This window comes from Lampetra fluviatilis, chromosome 3 (genome assembly GCF_964198595.1).
Source record: "Lampetra fluviatilis chromosome 3, kcLamFluv1.1, whole genome shotgun sequence".
NCBI classification, from domain to species: Eukaryota; Metazoa; Chordata; class Hyperoartia; order Petromyzontiformes; family Petromyzontidae; genus Lampetra; species Lampetra fluviatilis.
In genome coordinates, this window is record NC_136277.1 from 13,512,244 (window position 1) to 13,526,279 (window position 14,036).

Below are 14,036 nucleotides of genomic sequence, written 5' to 3' on the forward strand. Positions count from 1 at the left end.
GACAAACACGCACAGAGACACAGAGACGACCACAGAGACTCACAGAGGAGAAAAAACCCACAGACACGCATAGAGAAGCACAACACCCAGAGAAACTCATAGACACGTAGACACGTACAGAGATGCACATACACACTTAAAGATTCAATGACACACCTAGAGAGCCACAGACACCCAGAGAGACCCACAGACATGAACAGAGACCCGCAGACGCGCACAGAGACCCACAGACACGCACAAAGACCGACAGACCACCACAGAGACTCACAGAAGCGTATAGACTCACAGACACGCTTATAAAAGCACAAACACCCAGAAAGACGCACAGACATGCACAGAAACCCACATACCCGCATGGAGAACCACAGACACACAGAGAACGACGGACGATCAAAGAGACTCACAGAGGAGCAGAGCCCTACAGACACGCATCGAGACCTAGCGAGATGCACAGACATACACAGATACCAAATACATGGACCCACAGGCACGCATCGAGAACCACAGGCACCCAGAGGGACCCACAAACACGCACATAGACCCACATACATCCACAGAGGCCCACAGACGCGCACAAAGACCCACGGACACATACAGAGACCTATATATGACCACAGAGACTGACAGAGGAGCAGAGACCCATATAGATGCATAGAGACCCACAGACACCCAGAGAGACCCACAGACACGCACAGAGACTCACAGACACATACAGAGATCCACAGACACGCATACAGACCACAATCACCCAGATAGACTCATAGACACACACAGACACACAGAAAGACTCAAAAAAACACAGAGACCCATACACACCCATAGAGACCCATAATTATGCAGAGACCCACAGACACGCATAGAGATCCACAGACACTAACGGGCACCTACAGACATGCACAGAGACAAACAGACACATACAGAGACCCACAGACACAAACAAATACCCAAAGATGACCACAGAGACTCACAGAAGTGCAGAGACCCACAGATACCCAGAAATACCCACAGATACACACAGACTCACAGACACCCAGAGAGACCCACAGAAGCGTAGAGAGACACACGTACGACCTCTTCATCACTTACAATACGAATAAAGAGCAGTTTCCACACCAATATCAGCACCTTCACCACTAGAATCAACACGATCGTGACAAACATTGTACCATCCTCAACATCATTACCATCACTTACCTTGTATAAATGTCTCGCGGAGAAACTCCCACTCACAAGTGGAAGAGCGAGTATCTAGGTGGCGCTGTAGCTCGAACCGCGTGCCTTCTTACGAAGTTAAGCGCCAGGTTAGTGACGTCAGTGGTGACGTCACTGCACGCGGGTTACTGCTCAGAGTGGGAGACCACGTGGGCCCTAGGAAGATTGTTACGTCACGCAATGCCTGGTGCATTTCCCTGCGGACTCGTGGGTCCCCTGTGTTTAAGTAGAACATAACCCACCCACTAGATATTACACAGCAATACGTACATGCACCTGCAATAGTTTTACGTGTGCTTAAGAAATGTAACGTGTATTATATACACGATGTGTTGTGTGTATACAATGCGTGCTTGAATATGTACGTAATTCGATGAGGGTACATAGTATTAAAATATGGATATGCACGTATGGAAATAGTCATACATGTGCATACATGTGTCAACTTTTATTAATATGCGTACACATGCAACACAACCCCTCCCCCATCCTCCCATATGGATAATTACATTACAGTACATGTGCTTGTAATCATTTTACGTATAGTATGGGATAACATTTAATAACATTCAATATGCTCACAAGTGGCAGAGCCAGTATCTGGCTCTGTCACTTGTGAGCGTAGACCCACAGACACGCAGAGAAACCCACACACGCGCAGAAACCCACAGATGCACTTAGACTGACAGGAACCTACAGTGACCCACAAATGTGCACAGAGACTCACAGACACACACAGAGACCGACAGACGATAACCGAGATTCACACAGGAGCAGAGACCCACAGACACACATAGAGACCCACAATCACCCAGAGAGGCCTAAAGACACCCAAAGAGGCTCACAGACAATACAGAGACCTAGAGACACGCACAGAGACCCACAGGTACACACGGAGACCGAAATACATACATAGAGACCCAAAGACACCCAGAGAGACTCACAGACACATACAGGGATCCACAGACACGCAAACAGACCCACAGGAACCCAGATACCTACAGACACGCACATAGACGCACAAACACCCAGATAGACTCATAGAAACGCACAGACACACAGAGACTCAAAAACACACACAGAGACCCATAGTTACGCAGAGACATACACGGACGCATACAGAGACCTCACTGAAGATCATAGAGACTCTCAGAGGAGCAGAGAGCCACACACAGATATATACATCCACATACATCCACAAAGACCCATAGACACGCACAGAGACCCACAGACACGAACAAATACCCACAGATGACCACAGAGACTCACAGAAGTGCAGAGACCCACAGACAGCATAGAGACGGACAGACACCGAGAGATACTCACGGATACACACAGAGACTCACAGACACCCAGAGAGACCCACAGAAGCGCAGAGAGACCCACATACGACCTCTTAATCACTTACAATACGAATAAAGAGCAGTTTCCACACCAATAGCACCTTCACCACTAGAATCAACACGATCGTGACAAACATCATTGTACCATCCTCAGCATCATTACCATCACTTACCCTGGATAAATGTCTCGTAGAGAAACTCCCATTCACAAGTGGAAGAGCGAGTATCTAGGTGGCGCTGTAGCTCGAACCGCGTGCCTTCTTACGAAGTTAAGCGCCAGGTTAGTGACGTCAGTGGTGACGTCACTGCACGCGGGTTACTGCCCAGAGTGGAAAGACCACGTGGGCCCTAGGAGGATTGTTACGTCACACAATGCCTGGACTCGTGGGTCCCCTGTGTTTAAGTAGAACATAACCCACCCACTAGATATTACACAGCAATACGTACATGCACCTGCAATAGTTTTACGTGTGCTTAAGAAATGTAATGTGTATTATATACACGATGCGTTGTGTGTATACAATGCGTGCTTGAATATGTGCGTAATTCCATGAGGGTACATAATATTAAAATATGGATTTGCACGTATGGAAATAGACATACATGTGCATACATGTGTCAACTTTTATTAATATGCGTACACATGCAACACAACCCCTCCCCCCCCCATCCTCCCATATGGATAATTACATTACAGTACGTGCGCTTGTAATAATTTTACGTACAGTATTTAGTATAATGAATATGCACGTGTTTTGCCTTTAATGTAGTGTGTATATATTGCCACTATGATCACTATGATCATTGTCATGACGATCATCACCGTTGCCACCAGTAACACCATCGCTGATATCATTTCCTTTAGCAGTATCGTCACTGCCGTTAACTCATCCATCATCATTTCCAGCACAATTAACTACATTACAACCATCACTATCGCCACAATTATCATCACCGACGACGTGGATGTAAGTTGAACTTCTTTCGCACCGTACAGTCAGCCATGCTAATCGGGCATGTGGGTAACATCTTCCAACCACAATTTTCATGACTAAAGCCATTACGAATAGTATCACTATCATTTCTGGGTGTCCGTCACCTCTACAACCAACATCCCACTCGTATTTACCATCTTCAAATTACCATCACTTACAACACGCAACACGAGCTAAGAGCAGCTTCTCGACCACTATCAGCACCATTACCACTATCAACACAATCATGACCAACATAATTATCCATTCTGAAGGACGCTACTGGGCAGTTGGAGGCAGTCGCCCTCCAACAACAACGGAGGGCGGAGGAGCGACGCTCACAACAACGAGCGGAGCGCCGGGTGGCTAAAGCACAGCAAGTTGGCACAGTAGGGGGCACAGGTGGGTGCATCAGCCAGTCATCTCGGTCATCTCGGTCAGTCGACCCGTGGCACCTGGGTCTGCCCCGTGACCTCCTGCCAGCGGGCGTTCGACACTTCACGTGGCCTCAAGGTGCACATGGCCTGGCACAAGCGTCGTGGTGACGTCACCGCCAATTAGTGGCGAATGGCGGTTGTTGTTGACGTGTGGGGTGTGGGGCGTGTGGGGGGTGGAGCCTGTGCGGGGGTGTGGGGCGTATGGGGGTGTGGGGGGGTGGGGGGCGTGTGGGGGGTGGAGCCTGTGCGGGGTGGGGGTGTGGGGCGTATGGGGGGGTGGGGGGCGTGTGGGTGGTGTGGGGGGCGTGTGGGCGGGGCGTGTGACGGGGTGGGGCGTGTGACGGGGTGAGGGTGTGGGCGAGGTGGGGGGCGTGTGGGCGGGGCGTGTGACGGGGTGGGGCATGTGGCCGGTGTGGGGGGCGTGTGGGCGGGGCGTGTGTGGGGGGGGTTGGAGGTAAGGGGCCCCGCCTCATTCATTTCCAGGGTCCCGCCTCTGGGCAGGCTGCGTTCGCGCTCCGCGCTGGGGCCTTCTTCACTCGCGCGGAATCAGGAAGAAGAAAAACCAAGGGGCCTCGCCCGTCTTCTCGTCCTTCTCCCCGGGGGCTGAGCGACGTGAGTGGTGGAGACACCGAGCCAGGGCCCGCCGATGCCCTCCCGTGAGATGCGACCGCTGGCACGTCAGTCAATGCGGTCTGCGAGATACAAACCGGCCGAGGTCTATCGTGTCTATGAAATGCAAACGCGGTGATACTGTACGCTTTTTTTTACCCCGTATTCTTGTACAGGGGACATCGAGTACAGTATTCAGGTTCATAACGGGCGAATAAAGTCTATATGTGTGTCTCCCTTTGTAATGGGACGTTGTAGGATAAATGTTCAGATTCCTAAGGGCGCGGGGTGACCAATAAGATCTTAATTTGTCCGTAATAAGAGAGGGCACTGATAAGGAGATTGACAGGAATGGTCAAATGCAGACTTGATTCCTTGCAAAAGGTTTCTATTTGGTGATTGAAACGAAGTTATATCATGTTTGGAAACGCTCATTCGGCCATATCACTCCACTGCTGGATGAGGGGGCCTCTTTCGTCGGATAGGCGCGGTTGGCCACGTACGGTGCGAAAGAAGTTCAACGTACATGTCGGGCAGCATAATAAAAGTACAGTACACCTTTTTTTAATGCCCTGTTCTTTGCTGCCTACCGTGTGCCCCCCCTCCCCTCCGCAGCCTATAACACCTGCGTTATGCCTGGTGGTTACCTGGACAAGTAGAATTCTAGGACAACCGCATTCCAGCTTCGGATCTCACGAGATCGGTCGCGTCCCCCCCCCCCCCCCCCCCCCGTGATTTTGTTATCGTACACGTGCAGTCGTATTTTAAGACATTTCCCCCAAAAAGGAGTGATACACGAAGATCCTGGGCGAAAGGAGGCATATTTATCGTGAATAGAAGAACTATGAGGCAGTCAGTCGTGTGCAGCAAAAAAATAGGCGCTTGATCTTGGAACAGGGCCAGAGAGTACGGGGACTCCTACTTACGAATGAGTTATAGGTCCCAGAGGTCTGTTCGTAAGTCGATTTGTTCGTAAGTCCAACTTGACTCCAGTCGATTCTAAAATGGTGTACGACGTGTACGCTAAACACGGGGAATGGATTTAAAAGTTGTATAATCTGTAGATGTAGATGCCGCTAGTTCTTAATGTTCTGCAGATGTAGATGCCGCCACCACCACCATCTGTTGCGTAGCGGTTGAACTTACGACTCTTAAGTCCGAACAGGCAACTGGATATACGGTCAGGCTCATATCTCTGAAAGTTTGTAAGTCGAATGTTCCTAAGTAGAGGATTCTCTGTACTCGACAGTGCTAATCGCACCTTTGATTAGCACGGTTGGCCACATACGGCACCAAAGATGTTCAACATAGGTACATACATACTAGGGAGTTCCAGATCATGGAGACAGCAGAGGAAAGTGGGCACATCCTTCCACTCGGTAAAGATTGACTGGGAACTTGGACAAAAATCCTTGGTTATTGGAGCTGAGAGTGTGTGTGGAGGGGGGTATGGTGAGTTGAGCGGTTAAGGGTGCGTGGAGAGAGCAGAGTGAGATGAGAGGGAAGTAAAGGGAGATTAAATGGGAGAGATAGGCAGGGGCGAGTCCATCAAAGGGCTTGAATATAGTGAGCGGGTTCTGGAAGTTATCTGGGATTGGAATGGGGGAGGTCGTAATGGGATTGGAGTACAGGTAGGTTTTGTATTCATTTGGAGTATTTGGAGGTCACATGAGGTTTGGTTTGTTCCGCTTCTACTGCGGAATGTAAACCAATGAAATTGAATATCCACATCTTCTCCCCACAGACGAATCGTACAGAATGGCATGTGCAGTGGCCACCCCGTTGCTGGAGCCGAGCGGGGACTTCCCGGCGTGGCTGGAGGCGCAGGGCGTGAATGAGGAGGTGGCCCGGGCCATGGACTCGGAGCTGGGCATCCGGGACTACGGGGTCCTGCGCGCCTGCGTCGAGGACACCCTCGTGCGAGCCGAGCTGCTGGCCACGGCACGCGACCGCCTGCCCTTCGGCTTCTACGCCGTGCTGCGACAGGTGGTGAAGGCCCTTCGGGAAGCCGAGCCCCACGACGCTGGGACGCCGCGCTGGGACGACGACGCCACCGGCTCCTCCTCCCCTGGCGACGTGACGCTGGGAGGCCTGGTGGACGTGCTGCTCGCCCTGTTCAAAGGCTTGAGCCGGGAGCTGCTGTTGTCCGTGCAGAGGCTGAGTGATTGGGATGGAGTTCAATATCCTAAAGCTTCGTTAGACACAGATGTGTTCAGTAAAGAAGAATTGACAACTGAAATGGAAGATGATCTATTACATGGTATTTATACATTACCCTGTCAGTAATAATATCATACTACATAAGAAACACTTTTCTGTTTGGTTTCCTGCCGGGATTTCTGGCTGGCGCTCAGCCAAGTGATCGGGCACGGTGGTGACGTCACCCGTAACCCACAGCTTTTGAGCCGGGTGTGTGTGCTGACGTCACACCCCCCCCCCCACGCACCTTCCACCCTGGACGTGTATCCTGTGCAAATGCACGGGATACACTGTCATACAATCATGCTATATTGGAAAAAAAATTATTCATGCTGGCTGGAGGGATGGACGTTCATGTCTAAAAGGACATGCTGGCTACTAATATTACAGATAAAATTGATAACGGTGCAAACTGCAATTACAGTGATCCCTCGTTTATCGCGGTTAATGGGGACCGGAACCCCTCGCGATAGGTGAAAATCCACGAAGTAGGATTGGCCCCCCTAGGAATTTCCGTATATGTGTGTGTGGGTACCAGAATGTTTAAAATATGTATATTTATACTTTATATATATATTTTACTTAAATCTATTTAATTATAAAACCTTAATATTATACACTCACTCACATATATTTTACTTAAATCTATTTAATTATAAAACCTTAATATTATACATTCACTCTCTCTCACGCAGCCAATCAGCTCACGGGATACTGTACATCCACTCGTGCTCTCATTCGTCGATCTCGCGCCGGGAACCAATCACGTGCCTTGTCTGAGTGCCCGTGGGTACAGTATGTACAAAGCCTCTGAGAGAGTTTCTCTCTTTGTCTGGCATCCTGGGAAACCGTTTCTCTCGCGCATCACGATGAAACAACGCTGCTTTCCGCAATACGGCTGCCGATATGGCGGTATTTTTGAATTTTTATTTTTCGATTAATATTTTTGAAAAATCCGCGATGCACTGAGGCCACGAAACTTGAACCGCGAAGTGGCGAGGGATTACTGTACTTGTTCACGCCACTGCTAGCAGGAGCTCCATTAGAGGGAACTCTAGAGAACCCCTCATCAAGAACATGTCCTAATCTTGCACACTGGCCAGAGATTTTACCAGAGGTGAGATAAGGTACACTTTATCCCACCGCACGCAGCTTGCCAATGGACTGTGGTGTACCCATTCTAATGACAGAGGCATCGTGATTTAATAAACTCTCGCAATCACCTCGGCTGTCGCACTCTCGCAAATCGAGTCGAACCGGCAAGTCATGTGTGCCAAGCATTACACCATGGCAGCATCCATTATAAAGTAATGTTCTTGTGATTTGTCAATTTTAAAATTAAGTGACAATGTCAGGAGAGAACAAGCCCAAAACTCGCCATTCCAGTGACGGCTCAAAATTGCTTCGAGTGATGTCTATACCGAGGTGACGTATGGTTAAACAGCCCCATTGAAAAATTTGACGTAGAGCACCATCCAGCACTGGAGTGGCAAAGGGCCGTAAATTGTTATGATTTTATCATTTTAATCTTGACCACAGACAAAACTATATTTTTTGCTAAAATTCATATTTTGCAGCCTTCCAATGTGATGTGGGGTTGTACCGCATGATGTTTGGAATTTTTCTCCCAAGTGCTGGCAAATTTTTCAGCCATTCTAGAATTTTACTCCATTCTAAGAAAAAATCACTCCCTCAATCAATTTCGACCGTACTGTCTATATAAAACATGTCGATGTGTCATTTGGGTTTGTTGCAGATGAGCCAGAAGAGATAGAAGATGCAGTCGGTGATGACTCAAAAAATAACTTGACAGTGAACATTTTTAAAATGGAGCCCTTTCAAGGTACAGCCCTTGCTTGATTAATCAAATATGCAACATATTCACCATATGTAGAAACTTTTGTGAACCTAGTTCCAAGACCTTCCTCTTCTCTGCCTATGACTCCCTGACTTCCATCAATGAAGTATCTGAAATGTACATGTACTTCTTTTCCCATCCACAACTGGATGAGGGCCCCTCCCCACTCTGCGAATCATGGTAATTATTTGACCACCCTTTACGCTGCACAGTGCAGGTTGATGACGGGCGGAAAATAAACGTGGCAGTACAGTGCAGTACAACAATGGATTTGGCTGCACTGCCGTCTTCTGCCCACCACGTAGCCCTGTAGTATATATAAAAAAAACTGTTATGGTGGTTAACCACAACCAACCACTGTCTAGGTCCAAAGAGCCTGCTTAGCTTCTGAGATCTAACAGGATCAGGTGCATTCTAGGCGATTTGGTTAGACAAATGACAGCCTGCAAATTGCCTGAAACATTTTTGTGGCATGTATTGTCTGACCGTCATTCGGTCTTGTCCGACGCGTTTTCCAGATGCCGTCACTGATTTCACAAATCCCGTGCTGATACCTCAACCGTCGCAGTGCAACTCTGAAGCGCATACTACAAACGAGCCACTCGGTAAGAGATCGAGTTAGGTTGCAGACGTGCAACACCGATGCAGTTTAAAGGGTGACTTTAAGTACATGAGACTCGATGCAGATCAGCACCAGCATCATCGCGAGATTGTGTTCGCACCGCATTGCCTCTCCCAGAAAATGTTTTCTCATTGAGAGTAGGTTTGAGGCCAGAGTGATGGTTAGCGCAACGCTTTAAACAGGACCCTGCGGGGTGGGCTGGTAGGAACGAATAACCAAAGAATATCAGCATAATGTATTATTACACTTGTTTAGCCAGGAAAGCCCCACTGAGTCAAAAGGTTTTTGTAGGGTCCTGCCAAGTGTTTGCAGTAGGGGGCGATGTTGCTACACCTAATCGGACGATACGAAGGGAGAGATTGAGGCCTAGTTCTAGGCTTTAGACCTAGCTGTAGGCTTTAGGGCGCTTTGAGTTAATTTTTAATTGAAATGTTTTAATTATTAATGTAAAAGATTTAAATTAAAATGTTTCTATTTAAAAACATGACGGAATGTAACATTGTCAAACATTAACTCCCTTTCACACGCGTGGGTACGATACGAAGGGAGAGTTTCAGGCCTAGTTCTAGGCTTTAGGCCTAGCTGTAGGCTTTAGGGCGCTGTGAGTTTTTTATTTAATTTCAAAGTTTTAATTAAAAGCTATCTCAGGGAATTATAAGGGAATGTTACACGTGTTTAGCCAGGAAAGCCTCATTAATTTAAATGTTTTAATTAAAAGCTATCTGAGGGAATTATAAGGGAATGTTACACTTGTTTAGCCAGGAAAGCGTCACTGAGTCAAGGTTTTTGTAGGGTCATGCCAAGTGTTTGCAGTAGGGGGCGATGTTGCTACACGGACGGACGGTCGGATGGACGGACGAAATAATCTATTGGTGGCTGGTCCACTTCGTTCCTACCAGTATTAACCCTACGACCTGAGTTTGTTTCGCACCTAGTGTGGTGATGTACAGTCACATAACCCAAGTGAATGACACTTGGGAAGAACACTTTGTTAATCCAGCAGTGGATTAACAAAGGGATGTGAACTATGATTACATATTTATAAAAAACAAGCCGGACCCATGGAAAAGCTGACTTTGTTTCAATCAAACTATTATATACCCACCAATCTCTAATCAATAGGTGTAGTTTTAACATAGGATCTTAAATGTTGGGCTTGCATCTCCTCACTTTTCCCACTCATAACAAGCTCATTACATGTATGTGTATATTATAGAGGATTTTTACAAGTATATGGACAATATATATGCGCACTTACTGATTCAGTCACTCACCGATGGTCGGTGACCTCATCACTTATTGTATCATTCCGACTAAGTTCCGAACTTCATTCATTTATTCCTCCACCAATATTGAGGACTGGGTCTACCACTGTTTTTTGCCATCATACTGCTTGTGGAAATGCTGCTCTTTCTGCTTCTTTCCTTGCACTGCTTGTCTTTGGAATACCACTGCTATCGTCGCATTTCCCAAGTTCTTATAACCTTGCTCAATAACTAATTATCTTTTACAGCTTAAATTATGCTATTTATTGCTGACTATCTGGTGTCTTTGGGACCCCGGAGTCTGTACTCGGCGTTCGTTATGAAAATACATAAATGCATTGTAGTTTTTTTTACTGCTGCAAAATCTAATTGGTGGCATCGGCTTTGGCCATGATGACATCTTGATTGACTTTCTGGTAAAGGTGAACATCATTTGGCTGACCAGCCCGGAATCTTGATCCAGAACGTGACTTCACTGCCAGCATCGGGCACAACCGCTGCGTTCACTCAACCTTATCTGTGGCCTCAGCAGGAGGCGGCTGAAACATATGGTGAAGAAACTGCCGCCAAGAAAAAATCCCATCCACCGAAGCATCAACGCTCATTTGCATCGAGCAACAGGAAAACGAACCCGGGAATCCGGGCCGCCTCCGTCGACAAGAATGGACCGTACGTGTTAAAACGCCCGAAGGCGGCTGAGTTGGAGGACACCAAAGAGAAGCCGTACCAGTGCGAGCTGTGCGGCTGGAGCTACTCCCACACCTCCAACCTGAAGCGCCACCTACGCACGCACACGGGCGAGCGGCCGTACCGCTGCAACATGTGCGGAAAGACGTTCTCGCAAAGCTGCCACATGAGGTCGCACAAGCGCACGCATACGGGAGAGCGGCCGTACCACTGTGGCGTGTGCGGAAAGACGTTCACGCGCTCTACCATGCTGCGATTCCACCAGTGTGCGGACGTGGAACACTGCCCGTGAGCGAGTGAAATGTCGGGGCTACACGAACGAGCCGGGTCTACGACTTCAGTTGATTAGTCTGTAATATTAATAACGCTATTTCTGCGTTGAACAGGGCCATGGTTTTGGTGGAGTGTTCTTGCCTGTATGTATGTTGAACGTCTTTTGCACCATATGTAGCCAAATGTGTTAATGTTGAGGGGGAATGACGGCAAACTAAACACAAAGCAGTTGTAAATAAATTAGTTTTAAATCTAGATTTAAAAGTGCAAAGCTCCAGTGGCCTCCTTGCATATAATAATCGTAATTTACACTTAGAAAGTGCGTTTCACCCAGAGGTCGCAAGGTTGTACAAAGCTAAAAGCAAGTAAATAACTCCTGATTTAACCACGGATACAAATACCCCCCCCCACCACACTCCCAAAACACACAACCAAATTAACAAAGAGAAAAGGCCTCTAAGAAAAAAAAATCTTAACGCGGGATTTAAATAAACCGAGGGACTCAGCAGATATCGGATGGGGAGTGAATTCCACAGTTTAAGGGCCACAGTAAAAGGCCACCCTGGTCACCCATTGAACAGAGGTACGACTTCGGCACACAATAACACACAGACGACCCAAGAACTCGCGTTGGGACATGGGTGGAGCCGTGGAGGTCATGGGTGGAGGTCACGGATGTAAGAGGGGGAGGCACTGTTGAGGTTACAGTATTTAACAAGCCTGACTGCTGATGAGACCCAGAAGGTTTAAACTAGTCCAGATTTTGCTTGCTTCAACATATGTCGATGCATCGTTTTTGTCGGGAAAACAAATAGACCTCTGATTAAAAGTTGTTTTTAATTTAAATGTGGAGACACCAAACGGAGTTCTGCATGTACAATTTTCATTGAGGGTGGCTCACAGGTCAAGAGCGCGGAGCTGGAACTGCTGAAATTTTCTAAGTTCAATTATCTGCGTCTATCCGCGCTTCGTTGTAGCGCCGGAGATGGGCCACACTTACCTACAGTGGTCAATAGGGCCCACCAAGGGCGGTACCTCGTACCGGCAGGGGAGTTGCTGCATTGCTCAGCCCAAAGGCAGGAGGGGCTGTGGGGTGTTCTGGGATCCCCCGCTGCCCCAGAATCCCACGCAGCCCCGCCCCTCGGTGGGGAAGGTGAATATAAGCGAACCTCTCCAAAGGTTCGGGGGAGAGGCCGACCGAAAGTATGCCGTAAGTGGCCAATTTCCAACTTTCGGCATACTTTCGGTTTTGGCCGAAAGTAAATTTTTAACTTTTGGTTTCGGCCAAAAGTAAATTTTTCACTTTCGGTTTCGGCCGAAACTGATATATATCGCCGGTGACGATTATTTGAACCGGTCCTGGGCCTCCCCTAGGTCGACCCAGCCTCAAACGAGTAAGTGGTGTGGTGTCAACATCGCCACTGGAGAGACAAAGGCGGCCGGCCGTGGTGAATCCAAGTCCCGGGTGAAGCCGGGTAGTAAAGCTAGTACAGTATTTCATAAATCTTGTGTTCGGTAACTTCGGTTATATATTTTTCTGTTTCGGTTTCGGCCGAAAGTGAAGTTAAACTTTCGGTTTCAGCCAAAAGTAAATTTTTTTCTTTCGGTCTGGTTTCGGTTTCGACCGAAACCAGAAATTCTGTTTCGGTCGGCCTCTAGTTCGGGGTCCAGTCGACAGAAGGCCAGCCAGCTTAGGACCCTGGACCCCCTAACCCCGCAGTCCTTGTAAAAGCCGGGGCTCTGTGCGGGCCAGTGGTGGGACCCTGGGACTCCCAGCCTGACATCCTTGTAAGGGCCAGGTCCGAGGAAGCCAGTGGTCTAGACCCGCACCTTGGCTGGGTCGGGTTAGCCTCCCCGAGGTAATTCGAAGCCAGAGGACCTGAGAGCGTAGCCGGTGTCAGGCACGCTAGACGTAGGCTGAGTCCCTATTCTGTATACGAAGGTCCGTTACTGTTGTGCGTTATAATAAACGCGTCGCCTCTACAAGTGTCTCCGGAACTCACTACACCTGTACGAACTGAAGCTCTGTGTGTGGATAGCAGGATCTGCCGATCGCTTCCCCCTACATCATTCTGTATTCAAGGATCTTCACTGAACGGTGTGATGGATATGCCTTTAAGTGTTGTTCAGAATTATATTTCGAATTAATATTGAGCAGTGTTTTCCATGGAAAGTGTGAAGCAGTTTTTATTATATATATTTGCACTATGCACAAATTACTATTTTCTGCGTAGTGTCAAAAGTAAATCTAGGTGATACCTTTTCACGGAAGTTATAAACATCGACAGAAGAAATAATTTTCTATTGACTGTATTCGTGAAAAAGGCATAAATATTCATGGAGAAACATAAGCATCTCATATTTGCTGATGACAGAAAATATGACCGTTGTCAGATGGAGATGACCTGCAGGGAAAAGTTATGATTTAATAAAAAGTCTGAAAGCTTGTGTTTGGGTTAAATGAGAAAAAACAAGGTCGTTAGACAAAGTTAATCAAACACTTCAAATATTGGAAGGACAACTGGAAAACATCAGAATGTATACCTAGGACAGCTAT

The 14,036-nt window shown here is 47.7% G+C and overlaps 1 protein-coding gene across 1 annotated transcript; it reads left to right on the plus strand.

Moving 5' to 3' along the window:
- The first annotated feature begins 4,447 nt into the window (after positions 1-4,447).
- On the plus strand, positions 4,448-13,694 carry LOC144952850 (uncharacterized). Its single transcript, XM_078883324.1, has 5 exons — positions 4,448-4,578; positions 6,320-6,835; positions 8,531-8,617; positions 9,151-9,237; positions 10,942-13,694. Exons 2-5 carry the CDS (start codon positions 6,334-6,336, stop codon positions 11,496-11,498), a joined length of 1,233 nt encoding a protein of 410 aa, XP_078739450.1. The 5' UTR covers positions 4,448-4,578; positions 6,320-6,333; the 3' UTR covers positions 11,499-13,694.
- Positions 13,695-14,036: the final 342 nt, after the last annotated feature.